Source organism: Falco biarmicus, chromosome 1 (genome assembly GCF_023638135.1).
Source record: "Falco biarmicus isolate bFalBia1 chromosome 1, bFalBia1.pri, whole genome shotgun sequence".
NCBI lineage: Eukaryota > Metazoa > Chordata > Aves > Falconiformes > Falconidae > Falco > Falco biarmicus.
In genome coordinates this window covers 109,112,276-109,136,178 of record NC_079288.1, presented here as the reverse complement: position 1 = coordinate 109,136,178, position 23,903 = coordinate 109,112,276, and the positions used below count along the sequence as shown (strand labels likewise).

The 23,903-nt window shown below is 42.5% G+C and overlaps 1 protein-coding gene across 5 annotated transcripts in view; it reads right to left on the bottom strand.

Moving 5' to 3' along the window:
* The window catches only part of ARHGAP24 (Rho GTPase activating protein 24), a 225,589-nt gene that overhangs the window by 123,629 nt on the left and 78,057 nt on the right, over positions 1-23,903 (bottom strand). For 3 of the 5 annotated variants that reach the window (XM_056359749.1, XM_056359743.1, XM_056359734.1), the window contains one exon: positions 18,469-18,556. In XM_056359749.1, the coding sequence (XP_056215724.1) occupies positions 18,469-18,556 (88 nt within the window). Of the gene's footprint in view, positions 1-5,918; positions 6,054-6,539; positions 6,621-18,468; positions 18,557-23,903 lie in introns of those variants that run through there. The other 2 variants (XM_056359795.1, XM_056359768.1) reach the window with 2 other exon arrangements.

The window sequence follows — 23,903 nt, the reverse complement described above, 5'->3', positions numbered from 1 at the left end:
GGAAAGGCTGACTGGGGTGTACAACAGCCTGCTGTCGAAAAGTGCATTAGCAGGCTGATGATGGAAGGAGCCAGCATGACGATAACCCTGCTGAAGGTGGGTAGCTTTCCAGGCTTACCTGGCCAGGGGTGCCCTAAAACAGCTCCCCACGACTGCTGTGGCCACCAAAACGGGAGGCTGCAGAGGGCAGCACTGCCGTGCACTTGACTTGCATTACCCAGCACAGTGTATCATAGGCAATACAAATGAAACATTAACTATATGAACCTCATGGTTGCATGGATCAAAAAATTTCCTTGATTTTAACGTCTCTCTGAATAAACAGTGGACTTTTAACGGTATCAGACTTTGTATATGCTGACACTGTAACTGGCCCTTGATAATGAAAGCTAGGAAAACACCCTTTGCAGTCCTGCCCACACGCCTCCACTGCGAGACTTTCAGGAGCACGGTATTTCACGAGGCTGCATGAAGGCTTTGGTCAGTAAATCAGGGTGGTTTACAGCGGCTAACTGTGACGTGGAGCAGCAAGGACAAGAGCAGCATTGCCAACTGTCAGAGACCACAGCAAGGGCAGAAATACAGCTAGTTCCAGGTCAGGAAGATGGAGAGAGGAAGCAAAGGCTCATCAGGGACGAAAAGGGAATTGCAATTCTTTCCCTTAGCAGGAAAAAGAGAGCTGGAAAAAGTCACTGAGTACAGGAACAGCCAAAGGCCTGGCTACAATACCACTATTTGCTGCCACAGGATACAAAATCTGAAGTAAATTGGAAGCAGCCACAAACAAGCGGTGCTCTCAGCTAATTGCCTGACACTGTATCAGGGCAGAGTTCAGCCTATTTACAAGGTCTTTACATTCAAAAGGTCTTTATATACTACTTCATCACCCACCTCAGCAGAAGGAACAAACGGATTTAGAGGAGCTGATCTGTGAGTACTTAGATTAATTTTAAGGTTGGACAAACTATTTAATAGGCCTGTTTAGTAGCAGAAATTAGGAGAGGAGTTCTTTGTTAAACTGCAGAACAAAATATTGTTGTGGAGCACAGAGGTCAGACATCACTGCCTCAGATGCACAAAAATCCAGCTTCGATTTAAATGTCATTTTGTTTAAGAGCTGGTCGAGATTATAGAGTTAAGTATATAAATTAGCAAAGCGACCACTAAAAGAACTGCCATACACTCCACATATCATTGATCTAATCACCAATTTACAAAAAACATTTTTGACATTACTGTTAAAGAGAATAAGGATTCTACTAAGCAGAAGCACTGCACAAAACCTTAATACTTTTCTTTGCAGTAAGTTACACCACTGAAAGAGGCAAGGGCAAAATGAAGAGCTAAGCACAGTATTTAATCTTCACCTATTCTCTTCAAAAACAGAAGCAGGTTAAGTACAACAGACCTCCAAGGATGTACTCCAGCTACATCAAGGCTGAAACCATCCGAATGCTTTTGGGAGGGATTTTAGTTGGACTCTGAACTGTATAAATTACCTGCTTTAGTAAATAACAGTATTAATATTACAATAAACAATAATCAAAAAGCATCGAGGCATACAGATGGTGACCAAGTAAAATTACAGGTTTGGGTTCAAATTAGTTCAAGTAACTCAGCAGCATTACATTTGTCTCAATTTCATTTATAGACTAAGAAGCACAAAACACCTTAGGAAAAACACCGTGCATTGCTGCCTCTATTCCAGACACAGGGACTCGAGCAAGGGCTAACAAATTTTGAGGGAATATCACACATGGTATCCAGCACTAGTAATTATTAAATGTGCATCTCCGCATGATAGATCGTATCTTTTCACACAGCAATTTAAGCTGTTGAGTTATGGTGTCATCAGGCAAACACTTAATTACTATGGAATAAAAGCCTTATTAAATCTCTTCCCAGCCTCATAAGCAACAAGGCAACTTATGAATGTGACTGAATCTTCAGGGCATTTCCAGGGGAGTATTCTCTGTCTATTTACTTAAATAACATGTTGTTATGTAGTTGATGCTGTTAAAACAGAAAAGGAATTTAAGGAAAGCTGATGCATTTAAAAAAAAATAGCTACAGGTCCAACAGTACTGAATGATACTCCAAGAACGTAAACCTCTATTATCCCAGTTCTGATGCTGACACTCTCTGCCAAACATACCTGAATTGTGGTTTTATCACTAGATAAATAGAAGTCCAAGAGATCAAAAGCACTTTTAAGTGGAAAATTACTTTCACACTTCTCCCATCATCTGCATGTGTGGACAAAACTATATTCAAAACATAATAAATCACCATATACACATACACCTATTACAGCACCTCCTTTAAGAGAGTCCACTTCTCCACAAACCTATATGGCTTTAAAAAAACTGACATGTAAAAAGCCTTTGGGGATTCTTTAAATGGGTTTTAGTGCACTGAAGTCTAACTCACCTTTGATAAGGCTTTTAAACTCCAAATATGCATTTGGAGTCAACAAAGCAATTACAGCATTTTAAAAATTTACAAAGATTAATAATATGGAACCACAATAAACTGATTTGCAACCATTTGTGGCAAAATACTACTCTTCAATTCGTATGAATTGCCTCTACAGATACCCAGAAACAACAAATCTCTGGAGAGAAGACGTGCCTGTCCATGGGCCCAGCTTCTGCTATAATGACAACTTTCTCAATCAGCACTGCAGACTCTCCTACAGGCCCATGCTGCTGATCTCTGGCTGCTTTCCAGGAAGGACTCCTCAGTGCTCTAATTGTGTGTGGTGCACCATTTCACATGTTCACAATACATTTTTATTTTTAATTAAAGCAGATTTATGTAAGACACACCTTAATGCGATTTTTCCAAAACAGAACAGATGGAAGCTAAACATGCTTTTATCCATCACAAGACTATAACAAACTACAGGCTGCTCTCCCTGCCTGGATTCTCCTTGGCCATTTTGGAAGTGCTCCTCTGCAATATTGCAGATGGAAAGACAGCACACACATGCACGCATGCCTTGAGCAAACGAGCTTTATGCTATGACTATTCATTTGCCTTTACCATAGCTTAACTTGACTTTCCATTGATAAGGAAGTAACAAAGGTATGGCCCAAATTATTTCACATTCCCCCAACAGAAACAATCTCTTTTATATACCTTTTTAGTAGCCTACCGTTTAATTACATTATGCATTCTTAGCTCCAACCACTATTGTCTCTCATACCTTGATTTCACTGTTTGGCTTCCCTGCTCCTTAAGTACTTCCATCTCTGTGCCATTTTATTCCCGTAGCTGACATGTTAGTATTTTGCTCTGTAAGCAAAAGGTGTACCTGGGTGGTTTAGGCAGTTTATCTGAAATTTTTCCTTAAGCCTTTGATTTCTTCTCTGTCCCTAGAAAATTAGGTCCACACTTAGAGATGACAGGAAGCCATAACACAAACTGAAAGGCGTGAGGCTGCAGATGCCCTGTCCTTCTGAAGGAAATCAGCCCCTGGTGTAGCTAATCTTGTTTGGGGCTGTTTACCCAAGTTCAGCAAGGTCTCCACTGAGCCAGCTCATTCTCTCATCAGCCTGTGTAAGCCTCCTGTTATTACCCCTCTAACGTTACTAAGAGCTTTATTGGTGTTATTGTCCTGGACAGGCATATTATTCCACCATGGTTTGGGAGCCTCTTGCATGCCCCATGGGCAAGAAGGACCCACTCACTCCTGGCGTAGGTGTCCTTTCACAGCAAGAGCAGAGAGGCACGGGGTGTCTGAGGCACCCCCCATCTCTCTCCCCCAGCACTTGCACTACTGCAGCATGCAAGGCACAAACACAGTTGCTATTTTACCACCACGTCCCTCCCCGCTCCTATCTCTTACTGAAGACAGCAGCCTAGTGGGCACGCTGCCAACGCCTTACGCCAAGGTCGAGGACAATAACGTGCTGTGTGCCCTCGTGGTTGAGTTGTGCCAAATGGTAGCAGATGGTGTCTCCTCCCCCAAGACCCTGTAGCTGCAGCGATGCAGTTGGCAAGCCACAAAGATCACCCTTCCCTGGGTGTTTTCCTCCTCCCTCCTCCATGTTGGCATGCAGCAGTCTGGCTGACAAGGCTGTCACATTTTCCAAGATCGCCCTGAAAGAAGCCCTTTAGGGAGCGGATCCTCCTGCCAGCCTTGGCTGCACACAGCCAGTGCGTGGATAAACGAGCAGGCTGCCCTGGACATGCACCACCCACAACCCACACTACAGAGCGGGAGTGTCGGCTGCTGCATACAGCTTGTTTGAACCCAGAGCAGCAGTCCTGCTCCCACAGAAGAGACTGTTTGGTCTGCAGCAGGAGTCTACATAATACCATCAAGCACTGCTCTTTGACATTATTCCTTCATTAATCATCAGCTAAATTGTAGACCAGCTTCATTAAGACCTGACAGCCAACCTTGCACTTGTAGTTTGAAGCAGTCTCTTCAATAACATATATTAATCACATGTTCCTCCTTTCTATTTCTTCCTGAAAATAAAAGCTAACCACTCGCTGAAGTTACGAATATAGTGGGGATCTGAAATACAGCACAGAAGATCAAGATTTCACAACCAGGTATGCCTATTAGCTTTATAAAAGACATACCATTTAATTAGCAGAGATCTCCATCTCCAGAGGTAGCAGTACAAGCTAGGCCTCCATGAGGAGAGATGAGACAATGTCACCCTGGGCAAAGCCATTACATCCCACAGAAAGGTTTTCCTTTTCTGTCAAACAGGAGTCAGGCTAACCCAGCTTTTACCATGCTGAATAACAAAACAGCACTATGTACTAGTATATAACTGAAAAACTGGCAAATATGAGGTAGAAATTCTGCTTTTAAGCCTTAAATTTGACACCTGTGCTGAAGAAACAAAGACAAGCGAGGTCGTCACACTCACTATAGGCTTAAAAAGTTTTGTCCCACTCCTCTAATACGAGGCTGAAAAAGAAGAGAGATGACACTTTATTTTAAATAAGGATCAATGTTCCTCTAGCACCAGTAATGGGAAAAGGAGGAAGATGAAAGAGCCTGCAGAAGGACTGGATGAAGAGCAAAGGATTTGTGAGCATCTTAACACCCACGGCAGGGCAGAGCATTAGGTCAGGCAGCAACACCCAAGCACATGAGAAAACACAAAGCATATCTGCCTTAAGATGTATAAACTTTAGGAAAATAATCCAATTTCTACTCAGATGACCTAGGCACTAGCAAGTACCTTATTTTGAGGATGTTTGGCTAAACCACCCTTTTACCCAAACACAGCCTGCTTTTCTCACTACTTTCAGAGATGAGAGGGCTACACTGCCTGTGTATTTTTGCCTCCCACATCAGGGGCAGCAGCTCTGTGGTGCACCAAGGAGGTGAGATCTGCCTTCAGACTCAACAACCAGCTTTCCAGATAGCTTCAGGCAAGTCACCTAGTCTCTTGTCTTTCCTGCCGTTTTAAGTGGGATACCACCAGCGATTTGACAAAGGAGGTATATGCATTTTCATTTATTTACTTTTCATATCTGCAGAGGTTCTTGATGAAAATGGCAACGAGCATGGGAATTTCACTGTTATTACTGCAGAAGACTGGCAGACATCTGTACTACAGAACACCCCACCAGATGTTGATATCTTCAATGTCTATACTTTGGAGCATCCCTCCATAATATTTGTCTCACTTCTTCCTACAATGCTATTGTCATTACTTAGTGTATTCAAATACAGATCATCTTTTAACAAATGAAACACAGAAAAGGCACACAGGTAACTGTAATAAAAACATTATCGTCTTATCATAAAAATTTGCATGTTGACTAAAGCTGATGGATCCTCATTTCTGTGAGCAAACAGCAAAGTAATCATTATCACAATTGATCAAAATAATGCCAGTGATGTGGATATTTATGAAAATCTTTTCTCAAAGAGCTTGACTTACCACTGCCTCTGTAGTGTCCCACTACCGTCTTCCCAATTCACACAATTTGTTTGGGAATCTAAGTTTGAAGCTGTGCTTCATGATGTGCCAAGGATACTGCTGGCATGTAACAAGCTAAAAACTGAAGCCCTGAACGGGGTATCCAACGCAGAGGTGAAACTATTACTTCGTCGGACTTTTTGATGTCGCCACTAGAGGGACATACCACGAAACTAAAAATCATGAAGCTGGTAGCTGTCAAAGATGCCGTTCAGACCTGCTATTGTAGTTAGGAAGATAAAAGTCATTTTGTTTCTTTTGAGACAAAGTTTGTATTTACACACCAGAGAACGCCCAAAGTATCAACACACGTGATTTTGTATTCACAAATAAAACGGTGTGTCCATGGCATACAGTTAACGGACGCAACACAGACATTGCTGAAGACCTGCTGTAGCTTCTCAGCTCTTCAAGCCATACAGTTAGGGTGTGATTCACCTTCAGCCCCACCGAGTCTGCACTATTAAAGTTCAGGACATTCCTCACACCTTAACATAACACTGGGAAAAAGCCAATATTGCCCCCCACAATTTGGTCCCCAAATTACTATAAAAAATTGTCAGAGCAACAAGCTCCAATTACCTTCCTCACTTCCCGCAGACCACCTGGCTTCGTGGCAACTCTCTCTGCATGTCTGGCACTACCTAAGCCATTTGCTAACATTGATGTTGATTGTCAAGCTCCAGTGCCAGCTGCAGTGCTGAGGCAGAGGAAAAAAACCACCTCATCATTGCTGTGATTACAACTGGTGGCATTTAAAAGAGGGTGGGAATAAACAGAGTCCCCAACTATAATTTTCATGACATAAGCTACATCCTCACTAAGAGCAAATCTGGCGTACATGTATGCTGATAGTGGAAGATGTTCATGACAAATTTGAACTGTTTGCTTTCGTGCCACCTAAGTTTTTAAAGATGCCAGTGCCACTATGTTCCAAACTCTTCTGTGTAGTAGATAACACCACTGGGTCACACAGCGAAGCTCATCCAAACATACCATATTGTTAACTTAACCAATGGAGGAAATACACACCAGAACACATGCACCATGTGTTAAGCGGGGCCAATAAAAGCAGTCTGCTTCTGAATTAAAAGACAAGTGAAAAATAACTTTTTAACTTCAGCTTTATGTACCATGCTTGAGTAATGGCAAAGGCAGGTAAAGAAACTGAGCTCATTCCAAGTTTTATAGACTCTGTGCAGTCTTCTGCCACATGAAATTAATGCCACCTAGAACAGATGGTTGAAAAGTAAGTAGAGTTACTTTACAGGAAAGAAAATGAAAGCTACAAGTGTTCAGGAGTTTTCAGAAGTGCTTCATCTGTAACCTATCTTCAAAACAGACCCTAACTAGTAAATAGTATTCAAAAAGCAGGCAACATTACTACTACTTCAATATAAATACACACACTTTTAACCTATAATCTGTACTCAATTCACAAAGATAGAAGAGATCCAAGAGAGCAGCGTTTATATATGAAAATTTGTGATAGCTTTTGTTTCACTGACTTCAAAGTTACATACCCAAGCCCTACGAGTGATCTAGGTAACCTGTTTATTCTGCATATGCTGCATACCTCAAAGACAACATTTAGAAAGGGCTCTTTTTTAATTCTTACATAGTTCTTGCATCTAAATTTAATTCCTTGAGCTTTAAAATCAGATGGCCTTCACTGCTATGATTTCTATTAATTTTAGGCAGAAAAAATACCCATGAATGAATATTTCTATAAATATAGAAATGATGTTTAAATCAGCTATTGCAGGCTCTTCTCTGCTAGATACAAGTGCTGGAATTCTACCAGAAAAGGGACCGCATCTTCTGAATGGGAAAAGGTGCCCCATCTCCCCTTGCAAGATAAACAAGATATTTTTTGGTAGTTCTTTGGCAGCCCAAGACTGAGTCACACCAATCTTGATCTTTTAACAGATGTGATATCATGAGGGGATCTTCCACATGAAAGAGAGGAAGTAAAACTATTCATATCACTCCGCAATATGTGTCACAGTCCTGGTCTTGCCTGTTCCCCAGACCCACAGTATAAAGGTTATAAAAACTTCTTGTGAGCTATCACTAGTTCAGATTTACATTTCCTTACCACCATTAATTCACAAGGCTTATACCTCTCACAGGGATGCAGGTATCATCTCAACTAAACATGGGAGGACATAAAAGCACAGAGATAGTAGTTGGTCCAATATCATGGAAGGAGTCACTGCTGGAACTGGAACAGAAAGCAGGTATCCTGAACTTGGTGCCTTCTCCCGGTGTTGTTCAGTAGCCATGATAACAAAGGCACAAAAAACATGGTTAAGAGGAATATTACGTGCATTGACCTGTAGGGCACGGAGCTTGAAATTAGTAGATTTTATGGTGCCGGCACAATAGCTTGGTAGCATGACCTGTCATCTCATCTGTAGAACTGGGGATGATTTGGATTTTGCTTTTCTAAAAACTGCGAAGGAGGCAAACCTATCATTGGCATGTCAGATATTTGCGCATCACAAGAACTGATGCTTGAGATGGAAAAGAGTTCATTCCCACTGAGCCCTCACCATTAACCTTGTGAGAAACAAGCAGCAAAGCTTCAGCTGGCTTCATTTCTCGGGCTCTCTCACTCCATGCATTTCCAAAGGTCACTTAAAAAAAAGCAGTTTAGAGTTGTTACAGCTTCCTTTGAAGGACGAGAACAGACAGCGTGCGAATGTGTCCACACACAGAGAGGTGGCTCCCTACCAAATACATTTTTGAGAAATCACTGTGTTAATAAGGACGGCCATGTGTTCAGGAGATCTTCAATAGGAAACAAGCAGCACTCAAAGCTGCTTTAGCACACTATGCCATTACATGGAGATATCTGTGCACGGAAAGGCTGGTGCCCATTTGATTAAACAGGCTGCCTGCTCCCTCCAGAAAATATCAGAGGTACAATTAGTTCAGCCGGCAATATCAGCAATGCCCTTGAGGTCCTGTGCTCCTGACAGCTAATGAAGAGGCACTGCTGGCTGTCAGCATGTGCAGAGGGAGGCATTCATCTTTGTGGCAGCACCAATTAAATCCACCAGGGTCACACCAGGAGGAAATAGGAATTCAGTGCAGGGAACAAGTCAAAGCAGCTGACTGGTTTAACTGTTCATTTTTGGGTGTTATATCATGGAGAAAAGGGAATCAATCTTGTGCTAGCCATGCTGATGGTGAAGGGAGTACAGAGCATCTGCATGACAGCAAAGGTAGAAACAGTGCTCTGGCGTGAGCATATGCACACTATGGAAAGGCATTTTTCGCAGGAGGGCAGGAAACATTTTAATACATAATTTTCCCCTAAAGTCAAAAGAAGGGAATTTGCTTAGTGCAATGTGTTCCTAACACTCTGCTGAGCCTTCAAGGAAAGATACTTGTCCAACATGTGGGTGTACCCTCACCGTGGACATGGCAGTTTTTCACAAGGTTACATCCTTACAGAAAACAAACTGGTCAACTTCAAAATAAAAGGGTCCAAAGCCTTCTAAAACATTTCCATCTCAAGACATCCTATACCAGTCACAGTCAACCACCTACACCAGTCACAGTCAAACACGCCAGCTAATCACCTTCCCCCTTTGGTGCCTCACTGTAGAGTCTTACCTTTCCCAAGTCCTGCTGTCATATGACTTCTAAGACTGCAAAGTACTGATGTCAGAAGAGAAGAATATTGGAATAAAAGCTACGGTACTTGGCATCCAGCCTGTTAAAGGTACACGGGAAACAATGTAGATACAAACAAAAGTGCTTGTTTAGCCAAAAAAGTTTTATCTGTAATTCTGTTTTGTCTTACTTGTGTCCCTTAGGGAAAACACACAAATGAACTTGCCACAACCACATTTTCCAGGCCTTCATGGATCCTTAATTAAAAACACTGTCAACCAGTAGGTGAAAAGAATTATCACCTAGTGTGGCCTTCCCATTTCAATTGTCTGAGAACTCATGGCAAAAGTCTCAAAGGACTTTATCTACTAAGCACTGCATATGAACATGGAACCAAAGAGTTTTTAATAACTTTACAACACACTGGCAGCCATTTATCTTCTCAAACCTCATAACACACTTGTGGAGGCTAAAGGGCCTGTTTACTGACAGTGAAATCAGTGTGACATACACATATGCTAAACAGATCCTTCCTGACTCAGCCATGGGTGCACAGACCTAGGCAAATCTAAGCTGATTAAATATAAAATAGCTGCCCTGTAGAAACGAAACAACATCGCCCTTTAGAACTAAAAAAATAATCAAGCTTTGGGGAGTGAAAGCCTACTGTAGCTGTGGAAGCAAAACAGTTCCTTACCCAACCATTTACGTAAAGAAAGCTTAAAAAAAAGAAACCTCAACCCCGTCTCATACTCCCATGACAGAACAGTTAATCTGCAGGAAACTTCATTTGCCATATGCTATGCAATTAAAGATATAAAGAAAAAGGCCTGTGGATACCTTTTTTCTTTTTTTTTTTTCTTTTTGTCTTGTGACTAATGAAAAAATAATTCTAACAATTTCAAAGTTCTGGGAATTAATATTTCACTCCTTTGCAGAGATTCTTGAATAAAGTCATGGGCTTTTGGGAAATGCTCTGTAGTCAAAGACTTCAGAAGTCCATAAAGTCAGCCTAGAAACCTGATGAAAGACTGCCTACTGTTCTGAGAAAGCACAGCATAAGAATTTCATGCCAGAAAAATGAGATTCAAACATGCTGTGAACAGTGACAACTGAAGTTGTCGAAAATAATGTAAAAATACTTCATAGGGCACTCTTCACAACAGCTTTGGGGAGCACTTTCCTAACATCAATTTGTAAAACCTATTGCAGACTTCTAAATTACCTGAAAATCATTCTTACAAGAAAAGCTGTGATGCAAAAGCAGCCAAATGTTTGAACAGTATGATAGAAGCAAAGACTGCCAGAGTATCAAAACTAGGTCCTGAGACAGACTTGTACATGGCAGTCCAGCAAAACTCCTTTTGTTTCTCAGCCTTTCCAGCTGAAGCACTTGGGAAGGTCGCTGAAGTATATTAAGTACATACTTTGATGTATATCCCGTACTCCTAGCTGAAGAATTAGTAAGTTGTCTCATCACATCAATCTGTTTGGCATGTTTTCAATTAGTACCACAACGGGAACCAACACTTCTATTGCACAGCATCACTGAGAAACTGCTTTCTGAAAACATGTACGTACAGAAAACTTGTGCACAGAGAGAGCTCACCTAAACCAGAATAAAAACGGTGTGATTGTCCTCAGCAATCTATTTGGGCTTGTTGTCTTGACTACAGCTCTCAGGCCTGACAAACTGACCTTAAACAAGCAAAAGCATACAGTGCTGAAGGTAATTCCTGCCTTCAGCAATCTCCTGCATCCACAACTCAAGAAAGATCTTGCATTCCCCGATGGGAAGGGAGATTAGCCCAGGAGCCATACATACAAGGTATCAGTAGACACAAAGCAGCAGCAGAGACAACAGGTTACTTCCCTGAAATATTAGTTATTTCCTAACAGTCTCAATAACCCCTAAGAATTAAAGCGTGCCTTAAGCTGCAGACACGTAACTTGGGGCTGCACTGAGAATGCTTTCAGAGGGATGAACAGACTTTGGTTAACTCAGTACTACCAAAGTACAAATTCATCCAGTCCGATGCCCATGCTGAACTATGATATTTTGCCAATGGTGAAAATACAGCACAGACATACAAAGTTTACAAGCAAAGGAGTCCACAAGGAGTACTGAAGATCACCATTTGGAAATGTATGTTTTAGTTTAAATAGTAATAATTAAATATTAACACTCATGCAACTGAACAACTCATCAGAGAAATCTTTGGGATATTTGTGTCTCTAGGGAAACTCATGCGTTAGAGCAGAGCATGCAAACAAATTATATGCTAAGGAACGTGGTCCTGTAAGCAAGCTTGTCCTCAGTGCTGTTTTCTTATTAAAACTGCATTGAGGGGACAAAGAAATACATCATTTGATAACATTCAAATGGTGAAATACCATTGGAGTTGTCATCTGGCTTCTTACCCGTGAGGCCAAACTGTGAAATGATTTATCACTCTCATAGAGCTGGACATCAGCTGCCACATAAAGATCTCAAATAACAGCAACTGGGGAGGCAGCAGTATAAGCAGTTCAGTTTTCAGGGTCAAAGTCCAGTCAGTGATGAAGCACATTCCTTCACCCATTCAATAACCATCATCTCTTCTAGGCAATTATCTACATAGTTCCAGAGTATTTTGACCTGGATGTGCTTTCTGAGTGCATCAGGGGATGAGGATTCATGTCCTGGGAGCTACTACAAGCATCCAGACACCCCTGGGAAGGCCACAGGCTCCTACTGCAAGGCTTTCAGTACTGGCCTTGCTCAAAATGCCTCCAAAGTGCAACCCTCAGTAAAGCCAGGGGACTCCAAAAAAATACACTCAAGCTTTGTGTGAAAAACAATGGACAAGTCTGAGCTTCCCACATATCTTGGTGCTCAGCTCCTCCTGGTGCAAATGCGGTACGTCAACTCCATTCAAGCAGGAATCAAGTTTCCCACCTGCAAACCACCACACAGACAAACTACAGTGCTTTCATGTGCCTCTGTTCTGCACCTCTGTACTTTCGGGTGATGTCTAGTTCACTGAAACACAGCTAGGTCACCCGATTCAGTTCTGCGTGAACACAAACTCCTTCCCCCATTACACCTGCAAACCAAGATAAAAACCTCAGGTTGCCTTTCGAAAGGAACAAGCACACAGAATAGAATTTTAATCTTCTAAATAAAACTAGTAGCAATCAGCAAATAAAACACAATCACTTGAACAAACCTACTTACACAATTTTGCTATATGTGCATATTTCCCATTAAAAAAGTTTTTATTTAAACTCTCTTGAGTATGAAGCATTCCTGTGAGTGCAAGAGAAGCTGTTAGTAACCATAGATACCACTAATCACCTCATCATCACACTGACTCTGCTACAGAAAACTCCTGCACAGAAAGGCGGCACAGGCCTCATGCTGTACAGCAGACAGTTTCACTCCTGTAAATTAAATTTGCCAGCGCAACAAAAGAAGAAAAAAAAAAAAAAAAAAAGGAGCAATTTTTAGTAATAAACTATGTCATGACTTAAGGAATGAACAGAATGTTTTCAAAATGCAAAATAAAGGCATCTGTATTTTAATTACAGCATCAAAACCGCAAGATACTTGTCTCCACACACATTTCTTTCATTCATCTTCAGAGATAGCTGTATACAGAGAATTTCATAGTATAAACCTACTCCCACGTACATTCCCAAAATAATTTACATGTATTACCAATAAACAAAGACACACACAAGTTTTCAGGCTGCCCACAGACATAGATAAAAAGAGGACTTGTCACTATTGCCTTTGGGATTACAACTAAAATTACTTCATCTTTTAATACAAGGAAAACAGAATCCAAGAGCAGTGTGTGCTTCAGTGCCATACATTTAACACAACATTCATATAAGCTGACAAATTTTAAAAAACCCTGCAAATAGAACCTGTTGCTATGCAGCTGTTTTCTCATATGAAAGCTAACAAAGGCTAAACAGAACCTTGGCTACAATATATTTTTCTCTATTACACTCAATGAGCTCAGTTTTGTTGCTGTCAGCCAATAAAACTGATTTTTATACTGAGTCACGAAGAGGCTACAGATGACAAACAGCTCCATTAAAAAAGACCAACAATACTTGCCTTGAGAACCAACTGTGACACAATGATGGCGGCAAAGCTCGCTTCATCTTCGATTAACATACAGCTGACACCACTTCTACAGGTACTGTGATGCCTCCACACTCAGCCTGAGTCTCAATCTTAATTCCATCCCCCAAAGACTGGTGCTGTGGCACGAAATGTCCTACCTGATTGCCCAAACCCTTTTTTTTTGGCATGAATTCTTAGCATAATATTTCACCAGGAGAACTGTTCCAGTATGAAGTCACTATAGCTACGTGCTTGTTAGGAAGGGGGGAAAACATAAATATACTGGTGCTATCCTAAACACAGTCAAAACTCCATACCCAGAATTAAGAATGCACAAACAAAACAAAAAATACTGTCTGATTCCCAGGGAAGTGCTGGATAAATATTGAAGGCAGCCCAAAAATTAATTGCAAATTACTTTTAAATTTAACTGCATAGAAAGATGGCATATCAAATATTTTGTGAAGTTACAAGAGTGATCATGCTCTCCCATCAGCATTGTCCATCAGTTCAGCAGCTTGCTTTCCCACTGTCAGTGATGCTGCACAGGACTTTGTAACCTGGGGTAGGACGATCTTGGGATGAGGCTTGGCACATAAGGGCTCAGGCTGGAAGAAAATTGAGTGAAAAGTGCCAAGCAATAAACAGCCAAATTATAGGAGCAGAAGCAACACAGATGGTGGCTGAGACAGCATACCGAGAACTCAAAACACGGATGAAACATGGCATTCTCTGGAGGCTTTCTAAAATTTAGGCAACTGCAAGGTACTGTGGTAAAAGCATTCAAACTCAGCAGCAAAGTACCGTTTCACCTCCAAATGTGATGTACACATCCCACCAGACACCGGTGGTGTTTGGGATGGGTTCGTACACAGGAAATGAGTGATCTCTGAGGAAAGTGCTTGAACATGGAGAGGAGGGCCTGCCTTCAAAACGTTAATGGTTGACTGTTCAAGCCTTATTCCATTACCATTTCCTACTATCCTGTTATCGGCCAAGTTCTTTCCTTTCAGGGAAAACTGGAAACTGCATCTGAGGGCGCTTTCTGCAGCGCAGCTCTGGCAGGTCCCACACAGGCAGTGACCCTCTGGTGCCATACAGCTGCCTGCATGGTTGCACAGGAAGGTTTTTGTGCCTACACCACACACACACCTCAGGCCTACGGTTAAATATTCCACACTCGATGCCAAATTCACATAGACCAGAGGCATAATAAGCATACTCAGGGTGAACATCATCAGACAGATAAAGACTGTCATATGAATCAGGACATATAGAACACCAACTTCAGCAAAACCCTTTACATCAATGTCTTCACCTGTGATGTGGCAGCAAAGGTGGCATCGCAGCCATCCTGAGATAGGAACAGCCCATTTTTGTGCACTTCCTTAACAGCACCTTCTAGTTTAACCTGCAGCAGGAACTAAAGGCCCTTCTCCCACGGTCATGTCTATCAGGAGGAGAGAGCATCATCACCGAAATCAGTGCTCCACATCCCCTGCTGCAGAGTATGGACCCTACTTCAATAATCGCAACAGCTACAGCTGCAGCAGCTCAGCTTCTCTCTTTCCCATCTACAACATCCAGAAGAAATACAGGCCTAATTTATGAAATGCCTGATAAGATGTCCCTTTTTGCCTGTAAATTTTAGGTAAGAAAGCATTCTGTGTGTTTGGGGAGGAGGGGAAGACAGACAGACACACTTTTTCAGAGCTCTCTTTAATTTTCAATGGAAACAAAATTTTAGTCAACCCTAGACCTGCAATGTTAATAATTGGTTTCTTTCAATATTTCGAAGATATGAAAAAGATACAGACCACAGTAGAAACTTTTTTAAATGTCATGAATTCAAACTAGGGTGAGCGTTAAGCAAACCTCACAGATACCATGCTTGCTTTCTTTGCATACTAATCCCTTACAGCACGTAGCTTTCATAATAAAATCCCTTGCCATGTATAGAATCAAAATAAAGCTACACTGTGCTGAGCTGCATCTGCAAATTCCAGTGAGCAACTGGCCTCCTTAGCTTTGAAATCTACTTCATATTTCTTACACTTCTACAACATATCAAAATCTCCATGCATTAGTCAAGACAACTACATTTGTGCCTTGGCTCTGAGATGGTTTAAGAACAAGAACACAGAGGTGAGTTTCAATAAGCATTATCCTCTATTTACCCTTTTAGATAGCCACAATTGGAAAAGTAATTGGGTGATTATTGAAAAGTAACAGGGTGATTAACAGAACACATTGAATAAACACAGTGGACTAACTGGGTGTTGCAACATAGAATCATTTAGGTTGAAAAAGTCCTTTAAGATCATGGAGTTCAACCATTAACTCAGCGATGCCAAGTCCACCACTAAACCGTGTCCCTAAGCACTGCATCTACCTCTTTTAAATACCTCCAGGGATGGTGACTCAACCACTTCCCCAGGCAGCCTGTTCCAGTGCCTGATAACCCTTTCAGTGAATAAATTTTTCCTAATATCCAAACTAAAATTTCCCCCTGGTGCAGCTTGAGGCTGTTTCCCCTCATTCTATCGCTTGTTACTTGGGAGAAGAGACCGACCCCCACCCGCCTACAGCCTCCTGTCAGGCAGTCGCAGAGCGCGATAAGCCCCCCCCGGGCTCCTTTTCTCCAGGCTAAACACCCCGGCTCCCTCAGCCGCCCCTCACAACACTTGTGCCCCAGCCCCTTCCCCAGCCCCGCTGCCCGTCTCTGGACACGCTCCAGCCCCTCAGTGTCCCTCCTGCAGCGAGGGGCCCAAACCTGAACACAGGATTCCAGGGGCGGCCTCACCCGTGCCCGGTGCAGGGGGACAGTCACTGCCCTGGTCCCGCTGGCCACGCTGTTGCTGACACAAGCCGGGATGCTGCTGGCCCTCCTGGCCACCTGGGCACGGTGCTGGCTCATGCCCAGCCGGCTGCCCACCAGCACCCCCAGGCCCTTTCCCCCCAGGCACTTCCCAGCCGCTCTGCCCCAGCCTGGAGCGCTGCGTGGGGCCGGTGTGACCCCAGGGCAGGACCCGGCACTCTGCATGGTTGAATCTGTATTTACAACTCTTCAGGCCCAGCCATCCAGCCACTTTATTCCCCAGTGAAAAGTACACTCACCTAGGCCATGAGCAGCAAGTTTCCCCAGGAGAAAGCTTTGGGAAAGTGTCAAAGGCTTTACTGAAGTCCAGGTAGACATCCACAGCCTTTCCCTCATCCACTAGGCAGGTCACCTTGTACAAGGAGATCAGGTTTGTCAAGCAGGACCTGCCTTTCATAAACCCCTGCTGGCTGGGCCTGATCAGCTGGCTGTCCTGTAAGGACGGTGTTCAAGATGATCAGCTCCATAACCTTCCCCAGCATCGAGGTCAGGCTGACAGGCCTGTAGTTCCCTGGATCCTCCTTACCGCCCTTCCTGTAGACTGGCACCACATTTGCTGAATTCCAGTCAACTGGGACCTCCTCGGTTAGCCAGGACTGTGATCAGTGGAGAGCGGCTTGGTGAGTTCCTCCACCAGCTCCCTCAGTGCCCTGGGGTGGATCTGATGTGACCCCACAGACATGTGTGTGTCCCAGTCGTGTAGCAATGACTGTAAAACTGTTTCCCCCTGGGTTATGGGGGCTTCATTCTGCTCCTCGTCCCTGTCATCCAGCTCAGGGGGCTGGGTACCTGGAGGACAATTGGTCTTACTATTAAAGACTGAGGCAAAGAAGGCATTAAGTACCTCAGCCTTTTCCTCATTGTTTGCCACTGTTTGTCCCCGCATCCAATAAAAGACAGAGATTCTCCTTAGCCCTCCTCCTGTTGCTAATGAATTTAGAGAAACTTTTTTGTTGTCTTTTACCACAGTAGCCAGATTAAATTCTAGCTGGGCTTTGGCCCTTCTAATTTTCCCTTGCATAACCTCACAAAATCCTTCTAGTCTGCCTGAGTTGCCTGATCCTTCTTCCAAATGTCATAAACTCTGTTTTTCCTGGAATGCCAGCCAAAACTCTCTGTTCAGCCAGGCTGGTCTCCTTCCCCACCAGCTCAACTTTCAACACACAGGCACAGCCTGCTCCTGCATCTGTAAGATTTCCTTCTTGAAGGATGCCCAGCCTGCCTGGACCCCTTGGCCCTGCAGGACTCTCTCAACCAGCCCCACAGGCAGGCCAAAATCTGCCTTTAGAAGTCCAAGGGAGCAAAGAAAAGGCTGGCAAATAATTTAAGCAATACAGAGAAGTCAAGAGTACCAGTCAGTTGACAGGGTAATGTTCTTTAAACAAATCTACGCCCAGGAAAAAAACCACCACGCAATCAAAAAAACCACAACTGAAAATAAGTGTAGTGTTTCAAAGCAGCAATGCCTGCTGTTGTTACAATCTGTCTATCCACCCACAGTGACCAGGGAGCATTCTTAAATTATGGTACTGATGTCATCAAGTCCATGTGCTATACTGATAAACTGTTGATGCTAAGTTACAGATTCCTTTGTTACCACAGGACACACTTTACAGCATCCAATATAATCTAAAATAATTACCAAATACACTTGTGCTGTCACTATGCCACTCAGGGGTGCAGCCCCTTGCCATGAACAATCATGCTTTACACTGAGAAATAAAAACCACATCCTTTTCCTACACTGCCCGGAGGTGAATGAAAAAATTATGAATGGAAGTATTAAAAACCAATTTTTTTTTTTCCCCTTAAACTGATTCATTAATCACCCTCAGCTTCTATTCTGTCAGAACACACTACAAAGACTTTTTACATAAAGTAGAATATCCTACCTGGAACAACTTCAAAAAGGAACTTTCCTGGACTTTCTTCATTGCAGGGATGCTCAATTACTCTGTTGCCAGGCAGAAAGATGGTACCCTAAAGAAAAAAAACAACAACAATAAACATGGGATTCAAATGGCTACCACGCTTCTGATAGACTAACGCTGCTTCTTTTTGGACTAGGGGTATACGTGAATTTGTGGTGGTGTGGTATTGTGCCTGGGCAGCTGACTTCCAAAATGAGACTGATGAGGGATTATCCCAAAGCCATCATCATAGATTCCCTTAACTGAGGCATTCAATAATGGCTTTAGGGTTTTTTTTAATCTCTTGGGTTTTTGAGACCACGTAGATTTTTGTACTAATTTCACTGTGCTGCAGGGAAAATTTGAGACCAAAAGAAAGGGTTAACCTGGCCCTGCCGGTGAAAAGCTATGAAGTTGCACGTGTGAGGCATATGAACTTAACAGCTAGGCTTCTTGGCTCTAGCCAAAGGATATGTGTACAGAAGAGTAACTTCGGTTTGTGGGGTGCATACAGAGTTCCTGCTCTGTGCCCTTTCACCAAACCATTCCCAGGAAGCAGTACAGAGAAAACATCCCACTTTCACCCACTGGCAGCACCAGCAGACCAGCACACCGCAAAGCCACAGCAGGCACAGCAAGAGTCCTGTTCAAAGACGCATTTGCTACAGGCAGATAAGGTGTCGGATCACGTCTGTTGACGGGCACTGAATGCCTTTATCACAACTTTACTACCTTGAGAAGGCAGATGGGGAGTTTTAGCTGTGCATGTTTGGTAACACTCGTTACCAAAAACAATGCCTGCAACCCCCAAAACATTTCTGAGGCTGCAGTGAAGGCATAAATCCCATGCCCACACCCTTGCCCTCACCTCCATTAAACACTGCGATACTTCTTATTGAAAACAGATGAAACAGAACAGTATTCTGCTGAGGTGGTGTTAGCAGCAAGCATTAGCAGTTGTGGGCAGCTTTCTCCACTCACTACATATACAGATATAAGCGTCAACTGGCTTGGTCCAATAACTCTACTAGAAGCTATTTTCCTTTGTTCCCGCTACAAGCAGCAACTGTTAATAGCTGTCACACTCCAAAGCCTTCTGTGAAATAACTTATTAGGCAACAATAGTATCATAAACAAAAAAGATTATACAAACAGGAAAAGATAAGTCACAACATAATTCAACTTCTCATATAACAGCTGGAAAAAAACCCCAGCAAATAAAAGGAATACATTTTTCTGAGAATTACAGGAGACCAGGAATAAGAATCTCTAAAGAGCATTTTTAACTACATTTATTTTATGTCACAGGTAATAGACCATTAAGACTAGTATAATTTTCTTGCCCACTTTGACTTGCAGCTTGAGCTGGTTTTACCTAAAAAAAACTCCACCCAGTACACAGGATAAGCAGATCAGAGTCTGCAGGAAAATTCACTGGCTCAGGAGCTTGTGTGGGTACAAGGCAGGCTAATTATATGTCTTGCTATTCAATTAAACAAAAATACGGAGACCTAGCCTACAGCACTGTAAACTAAAATCAATTTATGAGACAGTAAATGAAAACTCCATTCAACTTTGCTGTTGTTTTAGCAATAGACATGCTGCAGCCTCATTACACTGTGATGCTTTCTGATTCTCTGATGTAAAATCCTTTTAGTATTTACTTCACAGTGAGCTGTCTTAATGACAGATTTTTGAGAACGCAAGGACAAAACAGTCATCATATTTATAACCTTAGCGCCTTCAAACATATTTCATCTACTAAAACATGAAGCCTAAAGCCACACATAACAGCTAAGTTAATACGAAGGGAATCCAGACAGCAACACCATATGGAATGTTGCTGTGGTTTATAAAGTAAAACATGTCCTCAAATGGTAATTTTATTTTATTGTCTATTTTCAGAACTATTATTGGAAACATCAGTGCATATTTAAAAATATATATGGGGGTTTTTTTTACAAATAGGAAAATAGCTTTGTTTGTGCAATCTGCACCTGGATGCCCCAGACTAGCGGGGAAAGCCTACGAGAGCGCTGCAGCTCTTTCACTTCCCATTCTGTCTGCTTTCACACCCATCTGTCTGCCTTCACCGTTCAGCAACACTTCCCCTTTGCTAAGTTTTGTCGCTATCTGCATGACTGTTCCAAGGCTATCTGGAGTGTCCCTTTGTTTAGTTTCTTAGTAGCTGGCAGTGTGTTTCACATGAGTGTGCTGGCAGCCAGGGAACATATCTGCACTGTAACAAAACCCCTGCAGCCCCTCATGTGGCACAGCCCTAGCTGCCGAGTATTTGGTACAAGCAAGGAGACCCCAGTCCCCACATCACTGTCAGTCCCCTTGCTCAGTTGCCTTTGCTGGGCCATCCTTAGAGCTCAGACAATCCAAAGAGTACAGGCTACCAGGGAGTTGCAAAGGTTCAACAAGTTGATCCTCTGGTTTTCCCCTCAAGTATCTAATTCCAGGGGGAAATAAGAGAAAACCACCCATATAGTCTTAAGACAGCTAACAAGACAGTTATTTGCATATAAAAGATGAAGGTGATTTCCAAAGGAAATACATGTTTTGAATTGGGTATCAGTGCATGTAAATGTTCCATAATTAGAAAACTCCACATTGCTTCATATCAAACTCTACAAATCATACACAACTGTTAAAAAAAACCAATAATCTCAACCCAAGAGTCCCAACTGGACCACATTAATATTTTTCTTTCAAAAAAGAAAGAAAAAACAATGGTACCAGCAGGGAACAACACATGCAGTCTATAAAAATATAGAAAAAGGGGAGCAGGAAAAAAAAGTGGTCCTGACCCAAGTCCCTGCTTGCTCCCATAGCCATTCTGTTTGCAGATTGTGCTTCTACCAGGTCAGCAGCTTTTTGCAGAGCTCCTGCTGCATAAGCCTGGGTTGTTTTTCTATTTCCAACACTTCCGTCGTTACCAGGGCAGTTCTGCTTCTCTAGCTGAGTGCTTTGGGTGACTCAGTAGGATGCAGGAGAAGACTGGGTTGCTCAAGAACCAACCGATACTTTCCCCTAACCAAGTATCAAGCCCACTTTCAAAGGAGCTTCTCACACACATGGATTTTACTACAGTATGCTGTTGCTTCAACCAAAGATACCTAAATAGCAGAACAACCACCTTTTTGTTAAAATTAAAAATCTGTATATACAAAGCCTTTAACTTAAGAAATAATATGACTACTTAGTTAACAAACAGACTGATAAAATACTGCAGTGCAGCAAGAATGACATAAATCTACTTCGTATTAGAGTCTTGCTCAAAGAGATGTTTTATTCCACACTGGTCCCCTGCAACACTTTCAGCACAATTCAGCAGATGATCTTCATGAGGAAGCATGGAAGAGGAGACAAGGTGGCCACAACACAAATGTTTCACATGACAATCAGTTGAGAAATGGTATTTCAGTTTTGCACATGCCATGTAACACTGTAACAGCAAAGCAACCCTGTGCCTATTTTTGTTTTCCATTACCATTTCCTAGGCACACTTTTCCCCAGCCTTGTTTGAACTTTGTTTTCTGAAGCAGACTTATCACCTGTGTTCAAAAGATACCAGGTTTTCCCCAAGAAAGCTTACAACACAAGGAATTCCCATGCCTTTAAGATGCTCATTGGCAACGACAAAGACATGATTTTCAATGCCTCTGGATGGGTTTTACTGAAGAAGGATGTAGACACATGAGGAAATTTAACTGCTTTCTTGTCAAAATCATGTCCTCAGTATTTAGTCTAATAGAGTTCCTGAAGGCTTAACTGCTCTATTTGCTTGCTTGTAGTTTGTTCTGCCACCCCTTAAAAAAGTTACTTCATAAGTCCATGGTATCAGCATTTATATCAGATGTTCTTTTTGCCCTTCCAACTTGGATGATTTATCAAAGATCACTGAATTCTATTTCAGCTTTCAAACAAAGTGCTGCATTTACATATCTGTTTTTCTTGTTTCATAGGAAACTCTTCCCATGAATTTTTTTCTGGTACTTCGGTATAGTTTCAGTTATCTTAGAGGATCTTCACATAGTTTCTTCCTCCTTTGCCTGTCTGTTGCCAGAGGTTGGTTAGCCACAACATCACAGAAGTGGCTACACTGGTTTGGCAGCAAAGGTTTCCAGGATCTTATCCCTGCCAGAGTGCAGACTCTGAAGAAACACAGCCCAGCTACTCATGCCTCTCTGCAAGAAGGCTCCCCAGTCAGCTGGACTGCATCCCTCAGGAAAACACAGTCCTCAAATAGTGCTAAGGTCTGCAGCCCCACGATCAACTGCTATTCCCCATGCCAAGCTCTCTCCCTCCTTAGATGGTGCCAACCTAAACATCTCCACAGCTCTTAGAAAAGTTTTGCTCAGAGAGGGAGGAAGGGGTGAAGAAGAAACAGCTCTCAGAGACACACTAAGGTCAACACCCAGGAAGGCGGCAGCTGATCAGGAGGATGAAGAGGCAGAAAGGATCTTTGGGTACAGGTATCTGATATACGACTCACAGCTGTGTACAATGCAGTGCTGTTATATAGTTTCATGTATCACTGTTGCTGTTTCTGGGAAATTTTGAGGGTCATACTCAAGAACAACAATGCACTTCAACTTGGATAGCATCTTAAACTGAAAAATGCTACAATTAGCAGATAATACTCTCCAACGCCACTTGTATTTACAGGATCACAGCCTGAAAGGCATCCACTCCACTTCACAGTAAAGCCTGTTAATCAACCTGGATTAAACAATATACCTGGTGCATATGCAGTTATATACATATATGTATATTTCTGCATGTACTTACAGACATCATGTGATGCATAGCAAAGAAGAATAAAGTGAACACACAAACTGATACCGGTTAGAAATCCTCATTCCTTAATTAACTACTGGTTTTGCCTTTAAACTATCACAATAATAGATTACCTCAAATCCAAGTCAGCCCTTTGCTATGGCAGGAACCTATAGACATGAGGTGAGAAAAACTTATAGCACAGGAAGAAATCCCCTTATACCGACGTCAGTAATGAAACCTGCGCTGTGCTCACTAAAAGCACAGTTTGACTGCAGTAACTACTTAAAAATCCAACTTGATTTCCACCATTACAATCTATTTCCAAGATCCCAGTCCAATCACTGCAAAAGGGCACAGAAACTCTGAAAGCCAGCCTACAGAGAGACTTTAACTACTCATTTAACTACCTACAGAGAGACATCGGTATCTCAGACTGGGACTTGGGCAAGTTAACAAGCTGGCTCCAAACCCCAGAGGAGTGCTGTGGCAGAGGCAGAGAACTGCCTTGGCTGCCTCTAGCTGGGCAAAGCCCAGCAGATCCCAAGCACACTTGGACCTGCAGCACAGCATGACCCAGCAATGTTCACAGCACACTGGCCGACATGGCTTGGCTTACTTTGTCCAGCGCA